The 24,808-nt window shown below is 45.3% G+C and overlaps 1 protein-coding gene across 4 annotated transcripts in view; it reads right to left on the minus strand.

Moving 5' to 3' along the window:
• The window catches only part of THSD4 (thrombospondin type 1 domain containing 4), a 668,521-nt gene that overhangs the window by 7,689 nt on the left and 636,024 nt on the right, over positions 1 to 24,808 (minus strand). For all 4 annotated transcript variants that reach the window (XM_044925374.2, XM_025296515.3, XM_044925373.2 and 1 more), the window contains 6 exons: positions 19,657 to 19,932; positions 11,714 to 11,843; positions 10,012 to 10,216; positions 9,313 to 9,486; positions 6,402 to 6,575; positions 1,151 to 1,330 (listed from right to left, as the gene is read on the minus strand). In XM_044925374.2, the coding sequence (XP_044781309.2) occupies positions 1,151 to 1,330; positions 6,402 to 6,575; positions 9,313 to 9,486; positions 10,012 to 10,216; positions 11,714 to 11,843; positions 19,657 to 19,932 (1,139 nt within the window). The remainder of the gene's footprint in view (positions 1 to 1,150; positions 1,331 to 6,401; positions 6,576 to 9,312; positions 9,487 to 10,011; positions 10,217 to 11,713; positions 11,844 to 19,656; positions 19,933 to 24,808) is intronic.

Raw genomic sequence — 24,808 nt, forward strand, 5'->3', positions numbered from 1 at the left:
TGTAATATATGGCTTCTTTAGTTGCTGATCTTTAGTTGCGGGATCCTACTTTCCCAACCAGGAATCGAACCCAAGCCCCCTGTGTTGGGAGTGTGGAGTCTTAGCCATTGGACCACCAGGGGAGTCCCCACTTATTTATTTATTTTTAAATTTACATGCGGAAAAATTCATTTTCTGTGGCGCACAGTTCTGAGTTTCGACAAATTCAGAGAATCATGTATCTCCCTCTGCAAACAAGACAGAACTTTCATCACACAGAACAAATTCCTTTGTGTTGTCCCTTTGTAGTGAGATTTGTCCCACTCCATCCTCTGGCAATCACTGGTCTGGTCTCTGTTCTGATAGTTTTTCCTTTTGAAGAATATTACATAGACAGTATTATACACTGTGTAGCTTTGTGGGGGGAGAAGGAAATGGCAACCCACTCCAGTGTTCTTGCCTGGAGAATCCCAGGGACGGTGGAGCCTGGTGGGCTGCCATCTATGGGGTCGCACAGAGTCGGACACGACTGAAGCAACTTAGCAGCAGTAGCAGCAGCAGCTTTGTGGGGGGAGGGGAGTCTTTCTTCCATTTAGCAAAATACATTTGAAGTTCTTCCATGTCATAGGCAGTATCAATTCTTTGGTTCCTGTTGCTGAGTGGCACCCCATTGTTTGGACAAACCTCTGTTCATTCATTTACCTGTTAAGGGACATCAGGGCTATTCCCTTCAGATGTCTTAGGAGTTTGTGGCCTTTGATGTGGCCTGGTGAGTTTGGTCCTTTCTAGACTCTCCAAACCAAATGGCAGAAGAAAATAGTGGTCTGCTCTTGCTTTCTCAAGGACCATGGCCAACACAAACCTAATCCTAAGAAGCAAATTTCTTGGCCAAGTTGGACCCAGAATCAGTCTTTGCAAACAAGATCCCAGCTGATTCTTAGGCCCATGAAAATTTGAGTCACCATTTTATGGCCTCCATAGTTTGGAAGTCAAGCTCATCCCAGCCTCAGGCTCCCTCCTTCCCACCAAGCAGGCTGAGTTCAGGGCACCCTGGCTGTGACCAAGGACAGCAGATTGTGCAGGGAATCTGGGCTGAGCCCAGTGCCTGGCACCCAGTAGATGGGCCAGCCATGAGGGGTAGGGGGAAGCAGATGAGAGCACCAAGACTTACCATGCTCCATTCTGTGTGAAACCATTTGGCCCCACAGGGCTTGAGGTGGCAGGGTTGCTGGCTGGGGGGTTTCTCCAGAAAGGAACATTCATAGGGGTCCAGCACTTCAAAAGTGTCTGTGTTCTTCCTAACACAGATCACCTCCCTCTGCTGGGTCCCGCTCCCACACTCGATGGAGCACTAGAGGAGGCAGCAGAGAAAGACAGGTGTCACGTGATAGGAAGGGGATGAGAAATACCATCCATCGAGGAAGGTTTACCAGAACTTTCCATCATTGCTTCAGGGAGGTCCCAGTTTTCCTGACAGCTCTGTTTCTGGCATGGAGAGCACCTGCCCTGAACTCTCAGGTCTCAAGGATGCTGGTGGCTGAGATCCTGATGCCCTCAGTAATATGGGAGTGAAATCAGGTTTCCCATAGGTTATCCTGAAGAGCATGCCATCCAGTCATTTGGTTTTGTCTGGTAGACTCTGACACCTTTCATTGTAAAACAATGAACTAACATTTAGCTTATCTGCTGGCCTTTGGCGGGATACTGCTGGGTATGAATGCTTTTCCCAGAGTCTGCATGTATGTGGGTGAAGTGCTACATTAAAATTCTTTGGGATACACAAAACTCAGAAGAAGACCACAGACTTGGGACAATGTCCCTTATGATCAGCCCTCCCCTCCCAACAGGCAGCCAGCAGGAAGATTTGCCCACAGAATCCAACTCCCTGGCTCCTTACTTGGAGCCAAAGCTCACTGAGGTTGTGATTGCAAAGAGTCTAGTCAGATAATTACATGTCTTGCCTCATTGCATTAGGTTATGGAAATATGATGCATGTAACTGCCCATTACTTATTTTAGTTAGTATCTATTACTTTGCAAAATGTTTTCTGTTCATGTTTGGTGTACTCTTATTACCTTTTGATTGAAAAAATTTTATAAGCTGTGATCTATATACTTTTAAAGACTTTAAAGAAGCTATTGCCTTTATGAAAAACCTGTAAAAATGTCTACAGCTGCAACTCTTAATATTAGCCTTGCTTCTGTATGCAGGCACATGGTGAAATAAAAAGAATGGTGGGGGGGAACCCATGTCACCACACAGCAAAAAAAGCCCCTCAAACCCAAGCTAACAGACTACAGATTAGTCACACGGCCCATGATAAACATCTCTATCAGCAATTTCCACTTTGAGCCTGTTTTCTGCCATCTTCACAGGTATACAGAAAACTACAAGGCTTCTTAGTTTTGGAGCTGTCTGTTCAGATGTTAGAGAATAAATGTGACCCAGACACAGGGGCAGACAAGAGGCCTGCTCCTAATGGCTAAAGACTGTGGAGGACTCTCCCGCCCCACAAGAACTAAGACAATCTAAGCGTGAAGCAGGGCTTCCAAGGTGGCTCAGTGGCAAAGAACCCTCCTGCCAATTCAGGAGACACGGGTGCTATCCCTGGGTCAGGAAGATCCCCTAGAGAAGGGAATGGCAACCCATTCCAGTATTCTTGCCTGGAGCATCCCATAGACAGAGGAGCCTGGTGTTCTGCAGTCCATGGGGTAGCAAACAGTTGGACACAGCTGAGCATGCATACACACACAGGATGAAGTAAATCCAGAATTGACAGGGAAGGAAGAAAGAAATCATCTGGCATGAGTAATAGACTGGTGGACTATCTTATGACTAAGAGTTGGGCTCCTCTATTTCCAGAGTAGGAAAAGGGTCCCTAAACCTGAGAAGTCTCATTCTCTTGGGACGGGTCCTCCACAAGCCTCAGAAGGACCGCTGCTAGCACCTGTGCTCACAACTTCCAAGGGAGTCTTTTCCCCAAAGTCCACAGTAAAACTCCCAGGGAAGGACTCAGTTTGACTCAGCTTGAGTCACATGTCCAATCTGGACCAACCACTGTGACCAGGCCAGTGGGGCATTTGAGGCCAACTCTCTTTCAAACCATGGGTCTGGAAGGAATATTTCCTTTTATATATTGAAGTCAATTAATGTTTAAGACTTACTTTCAATAACTAAGCGTGCTCTATTTCATTTTCTTCGGGGATAATATCCAATTCCCAGGGCAGGGAGGTGTCAGCAGGCTCTGACAGTCTTATAAATTCAGGAACAAAACCTGGTCTACAATCAATCAGGTCCTGACTCTTTGGATGACAGGGTGATACATTCCATGTTTCTAATCTTAGCAGAAATAAACGCTGCCTTCACCAGGATTCATGTGATTCTCATTCTCTGAGTGCTTGCACCCACGCTCAGTCATGTCCAGCTTTTTTGTGACTACTTGGACCATAGCCCACCAGGCTCCTCTGTCCATGGAATTCTCCAGGCAAGAATACTGGAGCGGGTTGTCATTTTCTTCTCCAGAGGATCTTCCTGACCCAGGGATTTAACCTGCATCTCTGCGTCTCCTACCTTGGCAAGGGGGTCTTTACCACCTGAGCCACTGGGGAAGCCTGTTCTCTGAGAAGGTCTAGAGTTAATAGGAGGCCCATAAATGAAAAAGAACTGAATCCTGCTCCCCTCTCTTCTTCCTCAAACACTGGTGGACACGTGAGTTGAATTGCACTGGTTATCTGCTCTGTGTGAAGGCTGTCATGGTCTGATACTACAGTTTCACACAGGATTCTTCCCATTGTCTCAGTTTCCATAGATTGCTCTTGTTCAGTCGCTAAGTCATGTCTAACTCTTTGTGACCCCATGGACTGCAGCATGCCAAGCTTCCCTGTCCTCCACTATTCTCCCAGAGTTTCCATAGATACTTGGTGTAATTAGCGTCCCATATACCATTCACTTCTAAATTATCTTTGGGGTTTAGATCCTAGATATTTTGCTACCAACAATGAGATAGAAACATTGGCAGAAAAAATAACAAACATGGAGAAGAGGAAACGAATATTTATTAAGTACTCCCCATGTCCCAAGCAACAACTCTTTTATCTAGAGTGTCTCACGAAAACCCAATAGCAACTCTAAAAAGGTGGTATTATTATTCTCCTATCTGGATGAGGAACCAGGCTCAGAAAGGTTAAATTACCCACCCCAAGTCAGAGAACTAAGGAGACAGAGAGCTGGGATCAGTTATCAAGTATGCCTAATTCTGATACCGACTTGGGTAGCATTGGTAGTGCTTGAATTCTTTCTTTTCTGAATTTGTTAATATTCTACAGTTTGTATTATAAAAACATTACAGGGAATTTGAGGAGAAAACATTTGCTCATGTTGTTTATATAAAAAGCTATACTTTGAAGCGGTCGAGATAGGGTTCCCATACTTTAACATAGTCTGGTTTTCACTTGCCATTATTTGTACTTTCCACATCTTTTAATTATTATTGTTGTTGTATTAACCTTAATGAGTTATGATATGCCATAATATCCCTAATTGCCCTGTTGTCACGAACATCTCTGTTGAAAACCCCTTTTTTTCCTCCTGTTAATTATTTCCTTAAAATGAATGCTCAGGAGTGGGGTGACTGGGTTAAAGCAAATGAACATTTTTATGGTTCTTGACTTTTATTGCCAGATTGCTTTCCAAAGGGGCTGTATCAATTTACAAGGACAAGGCAGTCCATTTTTTTCAGGGTCTGTTATTAAAGCTACTTAAAAGAAATAAAATTCTATATGGAGCCGGAGGTCCAGAGAATGTATAAATCATGATCATCAGCCAAAATTCTTTGGAGAACAAGCCAGCCCTGGGAGCCAAATCCTAGATGGTCTGAGAACTCAAAATACTGATGGTCATCATAACCGGGCAAAGAGGGAATGATTGTAGGGGGCTCATGTGCAATTTTGGAACTCTAAGGAAAAATTAATTGATCAGTTAAGTTACTTTATTGAGGTATTTGGTGTTCTTGGTTCTTCATAATGAACAAACATAACCTTCTGCTTCTGCTTCTTTCCCCCAGCTTTACTGAGACGTAATTGACAAATAACATTGTAATACATTAAAAGTATGCTCATGATGATATAGTATACATATACATTGTGAAACTGTCCTTACAATCAAGTTAACGCATCCATCACCTCACATATTTACCTTTTTTACATGCATATGTGAGAACACTTAAGTTCTACTCTCTTAGTAAATTTCGATTACACAGTACAGTATTATCTACTGCAGTACAGACACCCTGTTACACACTAGACCGCTTCCCCCGCCAGAACTTGTTCGTCTTATAACTGAAAATCTGAACTCTTTTACCGATCTCTTCCTAGTCCCCTCACCCCCAGCCCCCATCATTCTACTGTTTGTCTCTTTTCAAAAAATCTGTATTTATTGTTTTTGGCTTTGCTGTGTCTCTGTTGTGGCACGAGGGCTATCTAGTTATGGCACATGGGCTTAACTGCTCCAGGGCATGCGGGATTCTAGTTCCTCGTCAGGGACTGAATCTGCATATCTTGCACTGGAAGGCAGATTCTTAACCACTGGACAACCAGGGAAATCCCTCTATTCTCTTCCTCTGAATTGAACTTTTTTTCAGATCCCACTACTTGTGATACCACTGCAGTATCAGTGGTGTGTCTGGTTTATTTCACTTAGCATAATACCCTCCAAGTCCATCCATGTTGTTGCAAGCAGCAGGATTTCCTTCTTTTTTTAAAGGCCAAATAATATTCCATTATAAACAAATACCACATATTCTTTACCCATTCATCTGTTGACAGGCACAGGTTATTTCTATGCTTTGGTTACTGTGAATAATGCTGTTACCCACATGGTAGGGGATGCAGGTATCCCTCCCAGATAATAATTTTCTTTTCTTTGGGTATACATCCAGAGGTGGGATTGCTGGATCATATCCATTTCTGCTTTTGACTTTCAAGTACAGGCCCAACTGACTTTATTAACAACAGCAATACAATAAGAGCAGTAGAAGCTACAATTTATTGTGTAATTGTACATCAGGCACTGCATCACATACTGTGTAAACATCACTTCACTTCTAAAAATAACCTCACAGGTGCTGGCACAAACAGCATTGTATAGATAAGGAAACCATGCTGGACCATAGGCTTCCTGAGGGCAGGGATATTTGTTTTGCTCAATGATGTAGCCCAAGGGTTTAGAAGAGCACATAGTAGGTGCTCAATAAGCACTGTTGACTGAATGAGGCTCCAAAGGCATAAGTAGCTTCTCTAGAGTCATGGGTAGCACAGCTGAGATTCAAATTTAGCATCCCTAGGAGACACCAAGCCCTGTTTCCTGACCCCTCTGCTACGCTGCTTCTCACCAGGGACAGAGACACATCGGTTCTGGCCACTCACCTGACTCCAGCTGCCTGCAAACCACTCCACCTTGCCCGTGCAGGGCCCGTTGTCACACGGGGTGGCCTCCGCTGGCCGGTTGCTCCCACAGCCCTCCAGGGGCAGGCTGCTGACGTGGTTGGTCATGCACACCACTGAGCGTGTCCGCACTCCAGCCCCGCACTCCGCCGAGCACTGTGAGACAGGACGGGCACGTTAGAGAGGAGGCCTCCCCACAGGTTCTGAAGTCACTCTCAGAGGAGGTGAAGGAGGTCAGAACCCCCCTGTTTCCCTACCATCTCTTTCCCTTGGAAACCACTGACCCTTGTCATTCAGTCTCCTCCATTATGGGACATCAGTATGGCACCCCGTCCAGGTTTCCCGGGACAGTCTTCACTCCAAATATCCTGTCCCACGACTGTGATTAATAGTTACACTTGTCAGACTACCTGTTCTACCTGTTTCAGCTTTCAAGTTCAAAAATGCAGTTAGTCCCCTACATATAAAGGAGTTCCTTTCCAAGTGTATGTGTTAGTAGCTAAGTTGTGTCCGACTCTTTTTGACCCTAGGGACTGTAGCCTGCCAGGCTCCTCTGTCCATGGGATTTTCCAGGTAAGAATATTGGAGTGGGTTGCTATTTCCTCCTCCAGGGGATCTTCCTGACCCAGGGATCGAACCCATGTTTTCCAAGTCTCCCTCATTGCAGGCAGATTCTTTTACCACTGAGTCACCCAATTTGTTCATAAGTCCAACAAACTTAGCCTAGGTACCCAGCTAACACAATCAGCTATATAGTACTGTACTGTGATAGGTTTATAATACTTTCACACAAATAATACAAAAAAACCAAACACATACAAAAGAAAATATTTTAATCTCACGGTACAGGCCCTTGAAAAGTACAATACAGTGCCAGCTACATCACCGCTGCTTTTATGCTTGCTTCCGGACATCCTGGGCTTGAAATAAAGACACCGTACTGCACGTGGCGCTGTACAGTAGAGCACACAAAAGCAGGGCCACATGGCAACGTATGACAGACACGTGAACTAACTGACGCGACTGAACATGTGCATGCACGTTTGCATCTTTGAAAGCTCGAAACTTGAAGGTTCCTATGTAGGGGACTTACTGTATAGTCAGCAGCAGAAGGAGAGCACGAAAACTTGGGCACATGCCCGCCTGCTAGTAGCTGAGTCTGGCCTGGTCTGGGACAGGAGGGTTGAAGTCTCTCACAGGACACTGCTGCCTGATACTAAGGCAGGTTTTCCATCCCTCAAAGGCCACAGCTAGAGGAGAACTGGGAGGCAGACCGAAATAAAGGGAGAGCTTGGTCTGGGAACCAGGCACGTCAGTGTGTGTCACATCCCTATTCTCTGTGAGGCTGGGGCTTCCCTGGTGGCGCAGATGGTACAGAATCCACCTGCAATGCAGGAGACCTGAGTCTGATCCCTGGGTCGGGAAGATCCCCTGGAGAAGGGAATGGCAACCCACTCCAGTATTCTTGCCTAGAGGATGCCATGGACAGAGGAGCCTGGCGGGCTACAGTCCATGGGTCGCAAAGAGTCGTCGGACATGAGTGAGTGACTGAGCATGCACACACATGTCTGTGTGTCTGGGGGCCCATGACCCAGTCCCTTATATCTTTTCCATTATTACCTGGATGGCTGGACACATTCCTGGCAGGAGGACTCTGGTTCTGCACTGTAACCAGGTTTCCAGGGGTTTGCAGGCACATTACAGGGTGGAAGCACCCTGAGGGATTCTTCTAAGGGAAATGGTGCAGACTTGCCTAACTGATAGGGAGGGACTAAAAGGCAGCCACTCATACCTCCATCCTGGTTAAACTTCCACAGTCTTCTGAAGAATTCAAAAACCCAGACACTGCTCATCTGATGAGCAGTTCAGCTGCGTTGGTCAGAATACTCCTATTGCCCGTCAATCAATAGCTTCCATAAGAGTAGGCAGGCAAAACCATCATCTCCTCCCCCTCCCTCTCCCACCCTTAGGCATATCTTTTAATTGAGCTTAGTATTTTTTCCTCAACTTTTTTTTTATTGTGGTAAAATACACATAACATAAACTTTACCATTTTAGTAATTTTTAAGAGTACAAGTCAGAGGCATTAAGTTGCCTCTGTGCATTAAGTTGTGCAACCATTACTGCCACCCCTCTCTCTTCTAGGGCTTCCCTGCGGCTCAGCTGGTAAAGAATCCACTGGCAATGCAGGAGACCTCAGTTCGATCCCTGGGTTGGGAAGATCCCCTGGAGAAGGGAACGGCTACCCACTCCAGTATTCTGGCCTGGAGAATTCCATGGACTGTATAGTCCATGGGGTCACAAAGAGTCAGACATGACTGAACGGCTTTTATTTCACTTTCTCTCTTCTAACATAAATCTTATTTTTGTCTCTGATAGATGAATTCATAATGTTTTCCTCTGTACACAGGTTACTGGTGGGATAACGATGAACTACATACACCTTTTAGCTCATCTTTGACACCTGACACCAGGGACCCCCAAGGTGGCCTGGCTACTGGGAAGAGGAATGTTGTGAATGATTCTGAGTTTGTAAGAAGCAGGGAAGGGGCCTGTCATTTGCTGAGTGCCTGTTCTATGCCAGACATTCCCAAGATGTAGGAAAGGTATGATGCATTTATGCACTTTATTTAGAACTTCATTATTTAATATTCATGTGATGTGCTAAGGAGAATTAAGTGAGTTCTTTCACACCCATGTCTTGATCTCCGAGGCCCTTAATCTTCATAGGAGCACAGGGAGCCTATGATAGTTCATCTCTAGGCCTCTCCCCAAAAGTCAGAAATCACCCTTGGGATTTCCAACTCGAGATTCATGTCTGTGTGGCTTGGGGCACCTCCTGGTGCACACTGCTGCCCATCAGCCCCGCCTGCCCGCCTTCCCTCCCGCTCACCCGCTCGCTCCACTCGGTCAGGAACCAGCTTTTGGCGCAGGGCCCCATGTCGCAGTTCTCAATGTCATTGGGCCGGAGCTTCATGTTGCATTCCTCGTCGTCGACCACGTCCCCGATGTTGCTCACACACTTCACGTCCCGGGTCCTCTGTCCCACTCCACAAGGCACCGAACACTAAAACGCAGCAAGTGCACGTCAGCGCGGTGGGCAGTGCTGAGTCCGAGGGCCCCCTCCCATCAGGGCACCCTGGTCCTCCTAACCCACCACCTGAGCAGAGGGCAGGGTAAGGAACAACTCCTGGGTTGCTGTGTACCCAGCCATGCAATGCTACCTGGGGAGGATCCCAGGCTTCCTTTGATCTTTTGGGCCTCAGTTCTGTCATCTGTGAAATGGGAGAGCAGGATGGCAAGGAGGAGTTGACTCTAGCAGTCACTGGTCTTCACTCCACCATGACACAGGAGAGAGGAAACCTGTGTGCACAGAGCTCTCATGGGTCACCCTGACGGAAAGTCAGCCCCTAAGTCTACCTGGCAACCAGCACTTCCTATGCTTTGCAGAAAAGTCCTTCCAGAAAACTGCAGGAAGGGTCCTCCTGGAGAGCCCAGGGTTCTCCCACATCAGGTCTGGGAGAGGGGAGGCGGGAGGGCGGCTGTAGGTCTTGCAGGGGGACCTCCAGAGCAGGCCGCCCCACCCGCGTACCGAGGTCCAGTCCGTCCGGATCTGCCACTCGCTGCAGATCTTGAGCTGGCAGGTGCTGGTGGTCTCGGGCTTCTCCAGGTGCTGGCAGCGGTAGGGCTGCACCGTCAGGCTGCGGTTGGCGTACACCTGGCGACACAGAACCTGGCGGTGCTGCATGCCCAGGCCGCAGGTCTTGCTGCACTCGGACCACTCCCCGATGTCCCAGCTAGTGCAGGGAGGAGAGAGCGAGAAGGACCATCACTTCAGTCAACAGGAAGGGAGCATCTCACACGGAAGCTGGCCAAGCCAATGTACACAGAAGCATCAGAATCATTGGTTACAGGTGACCCCCAGCCTAAAGCAGTGCCTGGCAGCCTGCCTCCACCCACAGGCCTCCGTAAAGGATGGGACTCTGTTCCATACCCTATTCATCAGTGATTAAGACCCAAGAAGGGACTAGTGATTCTTTTTTTTAATCTAGTCACCAAAATAACTCAAAGGTGAGTTTTATCACCCTGTAGTACATTAACCCACTTTGAGACTAACTTAGTAATCTTATTCCAACCTTCGTTATTCTTCATTCACTATTTACACATCAGTGTTGCATATTCTCCTCTGTCATCCTGTCTTGTCACTTACTTAAATAAGACATTAGCACATGTCCATTGTGTCTTTGGGTAAGAAGTATGTTCTTATTAGTTTGAGAATTATGTTTTAGCCCCATCTCAGGACTTTCCCCCCTTGTTCTTCTAAATTGTTTTTTTTTGTTTTTTTTTTTTTGATGTGGACCATTTTTAAAGTCTTTATTGAAAGTATTACAATACTTTAAGAAATATTTATCTTTTTTTATTTTTGGCTGTACTGGTTCTTTGCTGCTGTGCACTGACTTTGTCTAGTAGTTGAGAGCAGGGGGTTGGTTTCTAGTTGCAGCGCATAGCCTTCTCATTGTGGTGGCTTCTCGTGGTGTGATTCCCGGGCTCTAGTGTGCAGGCTTAGCAGTTGTGGTACACGGGCTTAGCTGCCCTGTGGCATGTGGGATCTTCCCAGACCAGGGGTCAAACCTGTGTCCCCTGCATTGTAAGTCAGACTCTCAACCACTGGACCAACAGGGAAGCCCCAGATTTATTACAATATTGCCTCCGGTTTATGTTTTGGTTTTCTGGCCATGAGGCATGTGGGATCTTAGCTGCCCATCCAGGATTGAACTCACACCTTCTGCAATGGAAGGTGAAGTCTTAACTGCTGCTTAAGACTGCAGTTAAGACTGCAGTCTTAACTGCCAGGGAAGTTCCCTGCCTTGGTCTTCTAAAAGTGTCCCATTTATCAGTCAATAACTAACCCAATACCTCTCCTGGGACGCTCCCCAGGCAGACATATTTGTGACTTTGATAATTGTGTCTCTGTACACAGCTCACCTGAGCACTGACCACACTGGACTGTAACTCTTTGCTTCCCTCTTTGTTTCCCTTATTAGCTAAAACCTAGTTGCTCCAATTCACCAAAGGCTTCCTGGGAGTGTGCTCCTGTGGAAGCACATTCCAACACGAGCTCCTGTGTTAGTCCTGAAAGATAGGCATGCTTTCTAAACAGATTGCATTTTATGCACAGACCAAGTTTCCTTTTAAATCAGATGTAGGCTGATCAGATTATATTTACTACTAGGGTCCTATGCAAAAGAAACCTGAGCCAGAAACACGCGACCGAAACAGAGAGGTCCTCTTACAAGGCTGGGCAAGGGAAGATGTTGCAGGGCTCCTCCTCGGGGGTCGGCTTCATGGTCAAGTCACAGTAGCTCTCAGGAACCTCTTCGTGAGTGTTTCTGTGCACACAGCGAAAAATAGGGTACTGTGATCCTGCAAGGACAAGAAGAAGTGTTTGAACACTGCGCTTTGGATGCAGACATGCAGAGATCCTGGTGCTGATGAAGAGAAGCCTCAGAAACAGAACTGTTCACACACACACACTCCTCCATCCTGAGTTGTCAACACCTCCTGCACAAGGGCTTTCCCAGGCTCTGTAGAGGGCAACAGAGAACAGTAGGAATAGTTCCTGTCGTCAAAGGTCTTATGACCTATTTGGGGACATGGTTTGAACATGTTCAATGGCAGATAAAAACAATTTTCCTAAGAGTTCAAGACAACAAGAGAGATGGCTAGGCAGGGGAGTGATTATAAAATGAACACAAATAATAGTGTCTTGAAGGTTTTCTGGAGACATGAGAGAGAACAGGTCTCGAGGGATCTAGCTGCATCATAGAGAGAGGGTTGATTTTGGGTAGCTGTGCACACGTGTATCTTGGAGGGAGGAGGCTGTTCAGGTTGTTGACCTAGAACAAAAGTGCATGGCAAACTGCCCTCTGAGTGTCAGGTATGTTGAAGAGACAGTCAGGCTGGGGCAGAGAAATAAGATTCAAGAGAGGCTAGAAAAGCAGCTGGCTTTGCCTTTCCAATCATTTTTATACATTCCCCTAGTAAAGTACTGATCTGATGGTATTTTAGTTATTTGTGTATATGTCTGCCCCTTATGAAACGGTAAGCTTCTTGGGGACAGGACTAGTTCTTGCTCAATCCTGTAACGCCAGTACAGCAGGGCAGCGAAGTGAAGTGAAAGTTGCTCAGTTGTGTCCGACTCTTTTCGACCCCATGGACTGACTATACAGTCCATGGAATTCTCTAGGCCAGAATACTGGAGTGGGTAGCTGTTCTCTTCTCCGGGGATCTTCCCAACCCAGGGATCGAACTCAGATCTCCTGCATTGCAGATGCATTCTTTACCAGCTGAGCCACAAGGGAAGCCCAAGTTTGTAAGTGCTCATAAAAGTTTGTTGAGTGAATATTTTTCAGAGGTCTAAAATTTGTATTTCTTTCCTAAAAAACTACTAATGGCCTCAGGTTGTTTTAAATGCACAGCTGAGTATTTTGTGCTTAACAAAGCATAATCTATTTTGGAGAAAAAGTCAGAATTTGTTCAGTGAACTTTCTAGCTCTCAAATGGAAAAAAAAAAAAAAAAGTGGATTCACTTCTGCCTACCTCTCTCTGCTACCCCCTGGTGGCACCACTGAAGAATTACTAATGAGTGTTTTAAACCGACTGTGCAACTCCAGGGTCTGAGGAATAAGATGCTTTTTTTTACAAATAATTGTCTACCCACCCCACCCACCCAAGTCCCAGTCTAGGCCAGTACCTGAATCCTGCTAGGCAGAACACTATCATGTATCCTACAGCTTTGTCTCAGTTCTGTTGCTAATTGGCCAGGCATTTAGAGTTTCTGAATTTCAACTTGCTACAATATTAATTGTAACTAGAGGGATAACTTTGAATGTAAGTGTCTCTAAATACTTCATCAGCCACAAAGAGTCTCGATGCTCCTTTAGGCTGGTCTTGGGTGACACAATGAGCCAGAGGCTAGCTCTTGTAAGAAACCTGATGGTTTGTAGGACGGTTTTGAATCAGAACAATCATTTGTTTAAACTACTCTTGCTGTGAATATTTACAATGCCGCTACAACTTGAGACCATTATTTTAAAATAATGTTCCAATTAAGCATCGTTATTAGCTGAGTAAAAAGCAGTGCTGGCTATAAAATTAATAGGAAGCAAAAGCTTCTGTGGAATTAAATTTTGTCCGGTGACAAATCTGCTTCCATTAAGAGATTTTTTAATGAAATTCAACAAACATTAAGCACACTGTGCTGAGTTATAAAGATGAATAAGATTCAGTTCACAGCTTGCAGGATACCCACTGGGACTCAGCCATTAAGGGATTAAGTAAAAATCGTATTATTTAGCCCATCCCTTTCCCTCCAGACCATGTGGGTTAAACTTTTCTACTTAGAAGTTTGTGGACTGGAAAGGAAAAGTAAGTACCCCAACTGCTTGGCATTAATGAGGGGAGAATTGAATGTCCCTAGCTAAAAGGATACAGGTTACCCTAGGAATACTCTGTGACTTGGAAATATGGATCCTGCTTGGGGCTGTGTGCAGATGGCCACTGCCTGCCCCCTTCCACCTTCTTACTGCCTGTACCGTATATTTGTCCATTTTCAAGTTCCAGAGATTAGTCAAGGAAATAAATTCAGGGGCACACTTTCTCTGACGGTGAGAAAACACTAGCTCTATAATTCTTGACCCAATGACCAAAATGGTTTCTTTCTTTGGGTCAGTTTATATTTCTGCAAAATGGCACCTGGCCATCTCTTCATTGCCCAAGAATGTCACACAATTAGTCCTCTAAGTGCTAGCCAGCAAGAATGGGGTGGGGAGGTCAGGTGCTGGCTGGACTTCAGGCAGCAGGAAAAATCTGGGATCAGTTGGTTGGGCTGGACGTTGAGCATGTTAATCAAAACGGAAGTACATTCCACTGGCGCGGGGAGCATCATACCACAGGTTAAATGAGGCAAGTCAGTGAAGGCAGGGGCCAGTGCAGACGTCAGTGAGGGACTGTGAAGAGAGAGGCAAAGTAAGGAGCAAGAAAACAGTAAGCGACTCTAGCCTTTAAACTCAGGGATCAGCTGAGCCAAGCCAAGAATTTGACCAGATAGACAGAGGTCTGGGCAATGACTGAGCAGAGTATGGGTCACTCTTGCCCACTGGTGACAGAGTTCTTTCCTGTGATGATGCTATCATGGTGCTGAAATTTTAACCTGAAAGGCATGTGTAGTCAGTCTGGCGAGTGCTGCCAGGAAGGACTGGAGAAGAGTTTTAGAGAGGGTATTTGTGGGGACAAATAATGAGATTACAAAGCAAGTGAACTTGGGTTTTGCAGAAAAGAGAAGAACAGCCCTGGCAGGCTCAGAACTTCTTGGTTATGGCATACTTATCACTACACTAAGGACCACGAGATGAGCTAAATATTTTGTGCATCTGCACTGCCTTCCTGCGCTGCACGTCTGAGACCATTGCTGGCTGGGAGCAAATCTTAGAGGGAGCAAAGGGGTCCCTCCATCGTGCCTGGGACAGAATAGATAGGCACCATTGAATGACCACCTGGATGAGTAAGTAGCATCCGTCCAGTGAACACAAAGCTGGGTGAGCAGCAAGCAGGGTGGCAAAGGGCGCATGCTGTGTCCTTGTCCCATAAGACAATGCCTTATGGTCTCCAGACAGGCCTACATCTCATCTTACTGGAAAGGCTGGGCCAGGCTACATTTAAAGGCTGAGATGGAAAAGACTCTTCTATACCTGCCATCCTTGACGTCAAATTACACAACAACAATTTTTATCCTTTTTATAACTGCCTTGATTTCATCTAGTTCCGAGTATATTTGGTTCCTTTAACTGGCATCATGTATGCATTTTAGTCGCTCAGTTGTGTCTGACTTTGCAACCCCATGGACTGTTAGCCCTCCAGGCTCTGCTGTCCATGGAATTCTCCAGGCAACAATCCTGGAGTGTGTTGCCAGTGCCTTCTCCAGGGTATCTTCCTGACCCAGGGATTGAACCCCTATCTTCTACATTTCAGGTGGATTCTTTGCTGTCTGAGCCACCAGGGAAGCCCCTTAATGGGCATCATGTGTATGTGACAGTGTCCGATTCTTTGCCACCCCATGTACTATAGCCCGCCAGGCTCCTCTGTCCATGGGGATTCTCCAGGCAAGAATACTGGAGTGGGTTGCCATGCCCTCCTCCAGGAGACCTTCCCAACCCACGGAAGGATCTTCCTGACCAAAGGATTGAACCCCTGTCTCCTGCATTGCAGGCAGATTCTTTACCATCTGAGCCATCAGGGAAGCCCATGAATACTGGAGTGGGTAGCCTATCCCTTCTCCAGGAGATCTTCTTGACTCAGGAATCAAACCAGGGTCTCCTGCATTTCAGGCAGATTCTTTACCAGCTGAGCTACCAGGGAAGCCCAACGGGCATCATACCACTACCTAAATGGTAGAATATTTAGGGACTAATGCATGCTGATGTTGAGTTTCTGTGTCAAGTGCGTTTCACACTGCTTACCACACTAAACTGATGTTGTGACAGATTCTCACTAAACTCTTCTTGGCCTTAATGTATAATTATCTCTTGCTTTCTGCCTCTGTGAAGACACATTTAGCAGGCGTTTACTTTCCCTCATAAGGCTTATAAGAGAAGTTGACTCCAGTTAATGTTCTCTGTGCCGGTATTAAGTATAAGCACAATAAAGCCTCCATAAGTCAGCACTCCAGTTCTGAAAGCATCATGGAACTAGCAAAGCTTCCGACAGAAAGGGCTCCAGACCCCAAGAGGAACTAAAGACTTAAATTCGATTCTCCAAAGCCACTAAGTCAGTGCTCCTATGAAAAAGGTAAAAGGTATAGAGGTGGTTGTGAAAGATTTTTCCACATGTTGATTATGCCAAGGTTCCCAAATTTTGTGCTCTCAGATACAAGTCTCTTTAAGAAAAGGAAAAAAAAAAAAAAAAAAAAAATCCCCAAACCAATACGCTGGGAGCTTCACGGTTTTCCAGTTGCAGAAACTTTCTGAGATACAGCCTTTGTTTCTATGATAACCTCCCCTCAAAGAACAGCTGTTTTAGGATCACAAATAACACTTCACTGCAAGCAGGAAGCTCTCACCATATATACGAAGGAAATCATGAATAAAAGATTATACATCCTCTTAAAATGAGATCTAAGGCACCTGGAGCAGAGAAGCAGCATCAATTTCCAACCCAGGTGCAGAACATGAGATCAGGGGTTTCTGAACATCGTATCCCACATCTGTCTTAACTTTGGAGTGTTCAAGGACTCAGGGTTGTGAGCCCATGTCACAGTCCAGACTGATAATGATATTGACTCTTTTACACACAGATAGGCTTGGCTTCAAGCCTATTACAACCTTGTTTTATTTATTTACATTAATTTGTATTGGAGTGTTAAGAATCCCTTGGACAGCAAGGAGATCAAACCAGTAAATCCTAAAGGAAATCAACTCTGAATATTCATTGGAAGGACTGATGCCGAAGCTCCAATACTTTGGTCACCTGATGCAAAGAACTGACTCATTGGAAAAGACCCTGATGCTGGGAAAGATTGAGGGCAGGAGGAGAGGGGACAACAGAGGATGAGATGGTTGGACGGCATCATGGACTCAATGGACATGAGTTTCAGCAAACTCTGGGAGATGGTGAAGGACAAGGAAGCCTGGCATGCTGTGGTTCATGGGGTCTGAAAGAGTCGGACACGACTGAGTGACCAAACAACAAATACTTGCTTTAAATGTCATGTTAGTTTCTACTCTGCAGCAAAATGAATCAGCTCTACGTATACACATATCCCTTCTTTTTTGGATTTCCTTCCCACTGAGATGGACACTTAGGTAACCACAGAGCACTGAGTAGAATTCTCTGTGCTATAGAGTAGGTTCTCATTAGTTATCTATTTTATACTTAGTAGTCTAAATATCGGAGAAGGCAATGGCACCCCACTCCAGTACTCTTGCCTGGAAAATCCCATGGACAGAGGAGCCTGGTAGGCTACAGTCCATGGAGTCGCTAAGAGTCGGACATGACTAAGCGACTTCACTTTCACTTTTCACTTTCATGCATTGGAGAAGGAAATGGCAACCCACTCCAGTGTTCTTGCCTGGAGAATCCCAGGGACAGAGGAGCCTGTTGGGCTGCCGTCTATGGGGTCGCACAGAGTCAGACACCACTGACGCGACTTAGCAGCAGCAGCAGCAGCAACAGTCCAAATATGTCAGTTTCAGTCTCCCAGTTCTTCCCCTTCTTCTCCTCTGGTGTCCATACATTTGTTTTCGTATGTCTGTGTCTCTATTTCTGCTTTGCAAATAAGATCATCTACACCATTTTTCTAGATTCTGCAGATTTGTCTTTCTCTTTCTGACTTACTTCACTTTGTACGACAGTTTCTAGGTCCACTCATGGCACAAAAACAGAAATATAGACCAACGGGACAGGATAGAAAGCCCGGAGAAAAACCCATACACGTACGGTCATCCCATCTATGACAAAGGAAGTGAGAATATGCAATGGAAAAGAGCCTCTTCAAGAAGAGGTGCTGAGAAAACTGGACAGCTACGTGTAAAAGAATGAAATTAGAACGTTCTCTAACACCATACGCAAAAATAAACTCAAAATGGATTAAAGACCTAAATAAGGCCAGACACTATAAAACTCTTAGAGGAAAACATAGGCAGAACACTCTTTGACATAAGTCGCAGCAGGATCTTTTTTGACCCACCTCCTAGAGTAATGAAAATAAAAACAAAAATTAACAAATGGGATCTAATTAAACTTAAAAGATTTTGCACAGTAAAAGAAGCCATAAACAAGAAGAAAAGACAGCCCTAAAAGTGGGAGAAAATATTTGCAAACAAAGCAACTGACAAAGGATTAATCTCCAAAATATACAAATGGTTCATGTGGCTCAATATCAAAAAACAAACAACCCGACCAAAAAATGGGTGGAAGCCCTAAATAGACATTTCTCCAAAGAAGACATAGAGATGGCCAACCGATGCATGAAAACATGCTTAACATCACTAATTATTAGAGAAATGCAAGTCAAAGCTACAATGAGGTATCACCTCACACCCAATTTAAATTTCACCAAAACTCCACCCTTCCCCCCAAATCCTATTACTGGATCTTTTCTTTCCATTGAAGAAATGCTGTATACTCCCTCTGGTGTGTAGCCCCCTTGCTGCATAAACTGACTTTGCTGGGCTGCAGTCTTGTTCCTGGTGGTCTTAGTTGATCGGGATTAAAATAATGGGATAAATACAAGACCAAGAAATTACTGAAGAGGAAGGGCTGGCTAACTAAGCTTGCAAGCTCCAAAAGCACCTTTTTCTTCTGAAACCCTTAGATGTGAGAATGACTCTCCAATGACATTTGTGTAAGTGTTCCATAACGACCTTGCTTTGTGTGTCAACTTGTAAATCTTGAACTAGGGGAGTGTATTCTCTGATTATTAATGAATGTCCTGTGCAGGAAAGGGTTAACTCAGCAGGCTTGGGTTGCTCAGACCCTGCATATTCCAAGGAGAAACCTGTGTCCAGGACTGGCCCTTGACTAAGCCTGGAGATAATTAACCTCAGAGCCCCTGGAATACTCTGCTGATGAGAGTTATTCTATGCTGGAGATCTTGGGTTGCTCTGTATCCTTTTGACAATCTAGTCTAGGCCAACAATGCGATTTATATGAATGCCTGTTTTTGCATGCCTTAAGTCATAGTTTGACCTCTGGAGTGCTAGAGGCTGAATAGCTAATGTGGGAGATGCATGTCTGCATGATTGAACCCCAATAAATCCCTTGGAAATCAAAGCTGGAGTGAGCTTCTCTGGTTGGCAATACTAGGCTTATCTATAACATTGCTGGCTTAATCAAATGTAGCCCTGTGTCACTCTACTGGGCCCTAGGGGACACCTGGAGGCTGATTTGGCTTGGTGTCTCCTGGACTTTGTCACATGTGCTTTTCCCTTTACTGATGCTAATCTGTAGCCTTTCACTGTAATAAATCATAACCACGAGCACAGCAGCTTTTCTGAGTTTTCCAGGTCCTTCCAGTGGATCATCAGGTCTTGGGGACCCCCTAACACAGAATCCACTGCGAGCCATCCTGCAGTCAGGCTCAGGGAGAGAAGGGTTTGCCGCATGCCTGGGGCCCACCTGTATATTCCCCACTCCCGCCTGGGCGTCTGCAGAGACCTTCCTAGCCCTCACACGCGCTTACCTTTCCCGCAGGTTGTCGAGCACTCTGTGGTCCCCAGCTGCTTCCAGTTGTGATCCCGGCTCGGCCGAGGGGGCTGTGGAGCTGGTGGCACCACACTGTCAGGCCGGTGGAGAGAGAATCTGTCCGGCTGCCTGACCGGGAAGGTCTGTGCTGATTCCAACGTGAACATTTCAGGTGCCCCGCCACGCTCGTCTGCCTTCTCCTGGTCCCCCTCTTTCTCTTTTCCCTCCTGCTGGCTCCTCCCTTCTGGTACCAGCTGGCCATTGAAGGGCTCCCCTGGGAGAGGCAAGTGCACACACCACAGAAGATGGGTTTGTATGGTGAGTTGTCAAAAGGAAATGATTCAGCATTAGAAATCAGGTAGCGTGAGATCATTTCTAACTCGAAGCACATGTATCTAAAATAAGTAGATGTTAATTTCCCTAATATTAAAATATTATTAAAAATGAATGAGAAAAAGATGAACATCACAGAAGGGAAAGTGAGCAAGGACCTGGGAGAGGCAATTTCTTTTCTTTTCATGCGAAAAGAACTACACACAACCAAAAGTCATACAATAGTGCTCAGCTTCATCCTAATTAAAGAACTACATGAGAAAGCAACAACAGCAATTCTATTTATCTTAACGACTGCAAGGAGATCCAACCAGCCCATTCTAAAGGAGATCAGCCCTGGGTGTTCTTTGGAAGGAATGATGCTAAAGTTGAAACTCCAGTACTTTGGCCACCTGATTCGAAGAGTTGATTCATTGGAAAAGACTCTGATGTTGGGAGGGATTGGAGGCAGGAGAAGGGGATGACAGAGGATGAGATGGCTGGATGGCATCACCGACTCGATGGATGTGAGTTTGAGTGAACTCCAGGAGATGGTGATGGACAGGGAGGCCTGGCGTGCTGTGATTCATGGGGTTGCAAAGAGTCGGACATGACTGAGCGACTGAACTGAACTGAACTGAACTGAACAATAAAGATGAGAAACTCTGGAAACCTTTAATCCCTAAACCCCTCATTGAAGGTGCTGTAAAACACACTTTCTCACACTGGGTGAGCCTGCGAATAGATGCAAAGCTTTGGAGGGCAACTTGGCAAGATCGCTCTGCATTTTAAATGCACATATCTCTTGACCTAGCCGTTCAAGTTCTAGGACAATTGTCATGCAAATATTCCCATTCTTTTACATAAAGCTGTATGTACAAGTACGGCTACTAATTTGAAACAGCAAAACAGTAGAATGAATTTAAATGTCCACCAGTGCGTGCATGTGTGCTGAGTTGCTTCAGTTGTGTCCAATTCTTTTCAAATCTCTTGTAGCCCACCTGGAGCCTCTGTCCTTGGGATTCTCCAGGCGAGAATCTGGAGTGAGTTGCCAGGCTATCCTCCAGGGAATCTTCCTGACCCAGTGGTACTAGTTAAAAGAAATTATACTACAGCCATGAATGAAATACTATGTAATTTTTAAGAAAAGAATGAAGCAAATACACGTCATGACTGACAGGCTGTTTGGTGAAAGAAAAAAGCATGACAGAATTCAGTTTGTATACGCATACGCAGATGTGGCAGGACACTTTTTGAGAGATTAATTTGTGTCTCTGTTCCTCCTCCTCCTCTCCTAGTCCAAGTGGCTAAATTCTTGGATTTTCTTGCCTGAGATTTTTGTAGAAGAGAAGGCAAAAGCTACCAGAAGTCAACAGCTCTTCTTTCCCATAGCAAAAACGTGAGTTCCCAGTAAGGATAGCAGGGCCCAGAGGAGCTGGCCCAGGGGAAGGAGGAGAAAAAACTGGAGAGCACTTTCTAAGAGAGAGAGAGATGGAGAAGCAGGCCTCTGAGGTCTTGTGTTTCCTGGGCACCACAGACCTGCCAGGCAGGAAACGTTCCTCATATCTAGGATGTGTGGGGGAGCCTCCAGATTGATTAGGATGGAATTTTCTACCAGTTTCAAGGAAGTTTCTCAGGTTAGTCTTATGTTGACTTTTAGAAAAGACTAGCATGTGATGTTCCTGGTAGACTTGGATTGTAGACAAAGATTCAAATCGGCTTGAACACGTTTGCACATGCACAGAGAGGGCTGGACAGAGTCCCTCCAAATTGTTAAGAGAGATTGCCTCTGGGAAGCTGGGTGAGGTATGAGGTTGGGAATACTGCTTTTTTTTTTTTTAAAATAAATAGATTATATATATATAAATATATACCTATATGTGTGAATATATATATTCACACATATAGGTATATATGCCCAACTATATACCTATAGTTGCCATGCCCTCCTCCAGGGATCTTCCCAACCTAGGAAGACACGGGTTTGACCCCTGGGTTGGGAAGAATCCCCATGGACAGAGCAGCCTGGCTGGCTACAGTCCATGGGGCTGCAAAGAGTTGGACATGACTGAGCACACACGCATCGTACACATATAGAACCTGCCTGCCAATGGAGGAGACATAGGAGACACGAATTCAACCCCTGGGTTGGGAAGATCCCTGGAGGAAGGCATGGCAGCCCACTCCACTATTCTTGCCTGGAGAATCCCATGGACAGAGGAGCCTGGCACGCTGCAGTCCATAGGGTTGCAAAGAGTTGGACATGGTGACTAGGCACAGCGTGGCAAGCAGTTTTAGGTTTACAGCAAAACTGAGTGGGAAGTGCAGAGAGTTCGCTTCTTTCTCCTGCCCCCACACATGCACGGCCTCCCCCATCAACATCCCACATCAGAGTGGTACATTTGTTAAAACTGATGAAACTACACTTGACATATCTGAAGTCCACAGATTACATTAGGGTTCACTCTTGGTGTTTTACATTTTGTGGGTTTTGACAAATGTGTGACATCTGTCAACATTTGCAGTATCACACAGAACAGTTTTGCTGCCCTAAAATCCTCTGTGCTCTGCCTATTCCTCCCTCCGTCCCTTGTAATCCCTGGACACCACTGATCTGTTCACTGTCTCCATAGTTGTATCTTTTGCAGACAGTCATACATACTTGGAACCATATAGTACGCAGACTTTTCAGACTGGCTTTTTTCACTTAGTAATCTGCAGCTAAGGTTCATACATGTCTTTTCCTGGCTTGATAGCTCATTTCTTTCTAGCACTGGATAATATTCCATTGTCTGGACGTGTCACAGTCCTTTTATCCAAATTCACTTACTGAAAGACATCTTGGTTGCTTTCAAGTTTTGGCAACTGTGGAGCAGTTGCATTTTACTTTACATATTTCCATTTTGATTGAATAGTGTTCAAGCATTCATTAGTTTAATATCAAATAAGGTGGCAAATTCTAGGGTTACTATAAAATGCAGTTAAAACTTAGAGCTTTCTCTCCTCTTTCATCAGCACTTTCTTATTTAGTTGACAGAATACTTCATGGTTTGAAATACTATAGGCAAATTAAACTAATAGAATCAAGACCAGTATATTGGTATAAATAAGAGTGTCCAAATGTTATCAGATAAAATCTTTTAAGATCTTTTATGTGTCTTATATGCCCTAGGCACTGTGCTAGGATGGATATCTCATTCATTCAATACCTTTCCCCTCTGAAATAAAGCCTTTGAATGTACATTTTCTTCCTTTCTATTCTGTAGATTGTGAATGTGTTCAGAGAAGTTACTCTCTTGCATGAACATGCACAGCAAAAAAGTAGAGTTGAATTCAAGCTCTGACCTCCTGTCTCTGTTGATATGGAGGATGAAGCCTGGTCCAGCTTGCCTCTCCTCATCAGTGTTTTATGGCTGAGCCCTTCTGGCCTGCTCTGTCCCAGGCAGCTGATCCCAGGACCACATGCTACCCATAAACTGAGACCCATTAGGCTTGCTATCAATCACCATCATCCTATATGATTTCAAATAGTCTATCCAATTGCCCCTATAAGTCAGAATCAGTAATCTCAATATTTTGCCATCTGAACTTGGTTTCTCAGGCTGTATATTGCTCCTGGAAATGGCTTAAAAATTCTTACAGGCTGAGTGTGCTGACTTGGAGTTTGGACAACACACGTACCCCACATGCCAGGCAAACACCAGGCTGTTGTCTCCAGGAAGCCCAGGTGACTTCTCCTTCATCTGGGACAGATGACCTGGTTATCCAATCAGCAGCCCAGGGAAGGATGGATGTATGGGGTCTCATGTCTGTCCCCTCACTTGCTAGGACAGACGTTGGACCAGGTCACCTCTAGGCAGTATAACAAGCACAGGGGCTAGTGACCCAGGCTGGCCTGAGGTCCAGGATGTAACTCAGTCTCTCTAAGCTTCTATTTCCTTACTCTTAAAATGGGGCTAATAATAGTTCCTTCCTCCGAGTATACTTGTGAGAATTGACGAGTTAGTCTATATGAAGGGCTCAGCAGTGTCTGGCACATAGTGAGGACTCAGTCTGTGTGAGCAATTATTATGAATATTTCTGCGGACCTTTCTGTTTGAAAGATAGAAAAGACAGTCTCCATTTGGGTGGCAGGCTCCATCACCATTTGGTGAAGAAGTTATCAGCCAGGGGCTGTGACTCGTCCAGCAGCAGCCAAGCAGAGCTGCCAGCTCTGTCTCTCAGCAGAGCCCACTGGGAAGAGGTCAACTGTTAGATGCGAACCCATGATGCTTTTCTTTTAGGTCAAAGCTGTGTCAGTGGAAGCAGCAGGGGACCAAGAGAAAAGCCATGTGGTAGATAGAACAATGGCCCTCTGAAGGTGTCTGGGTCCTAATCCCTGGAACTGGGATGTGTTTGTTTAATGTGGCAAAAGGGATTTTGCAGATATAATTAAGCCATCCTGGGTTTTGAGATGGAGAGATTTATCTGGCTGAGCTCAATGTAACCAGAAGGGTCCTTAATAAGAAAGAGGCAGGAGGGTGAGAGAGAAGGAGATGTGACGGCAGAAGACGATCAGAGGCAGAGAGAGATCTAAAGATGTTACTTGGCTGGCTCTGAAGCTGGAAGAAGGGGCCACGAACCAAGGAATGAAAGTGGCCTCTTGAATTTGAAAAAGGCAAGGAGATCAATTCTTTCTCAGAGCTTGCAGAGGCTGCATTGCTCACCAACACCTTGATTTCTGCCCAGCAAAACCCATTTTGGACTTTTGACCTCTAGAACTATAGGATAGTAAATTTGTTATTGTTTTATGCTCCTCAGTCTGAGGTCACTTGTTGCAGCAGCAATAGGAAACTAAT

Source organism: Bubalus bubalis, chromosome 11 (genome assembly GCF_019923935.1).
Source record: "Bubalus bubalis isolate 160015118507 breed Murrah chromosome 11, NDDB_SH_1, whole genome shotgun sequence".
Taxonomy (NCBI): Eukaryota; Metazoa; Chordata; class Mammalia; order Artiodactyla; family Bovidae; genus Bubalus; species Bubalus bubalis.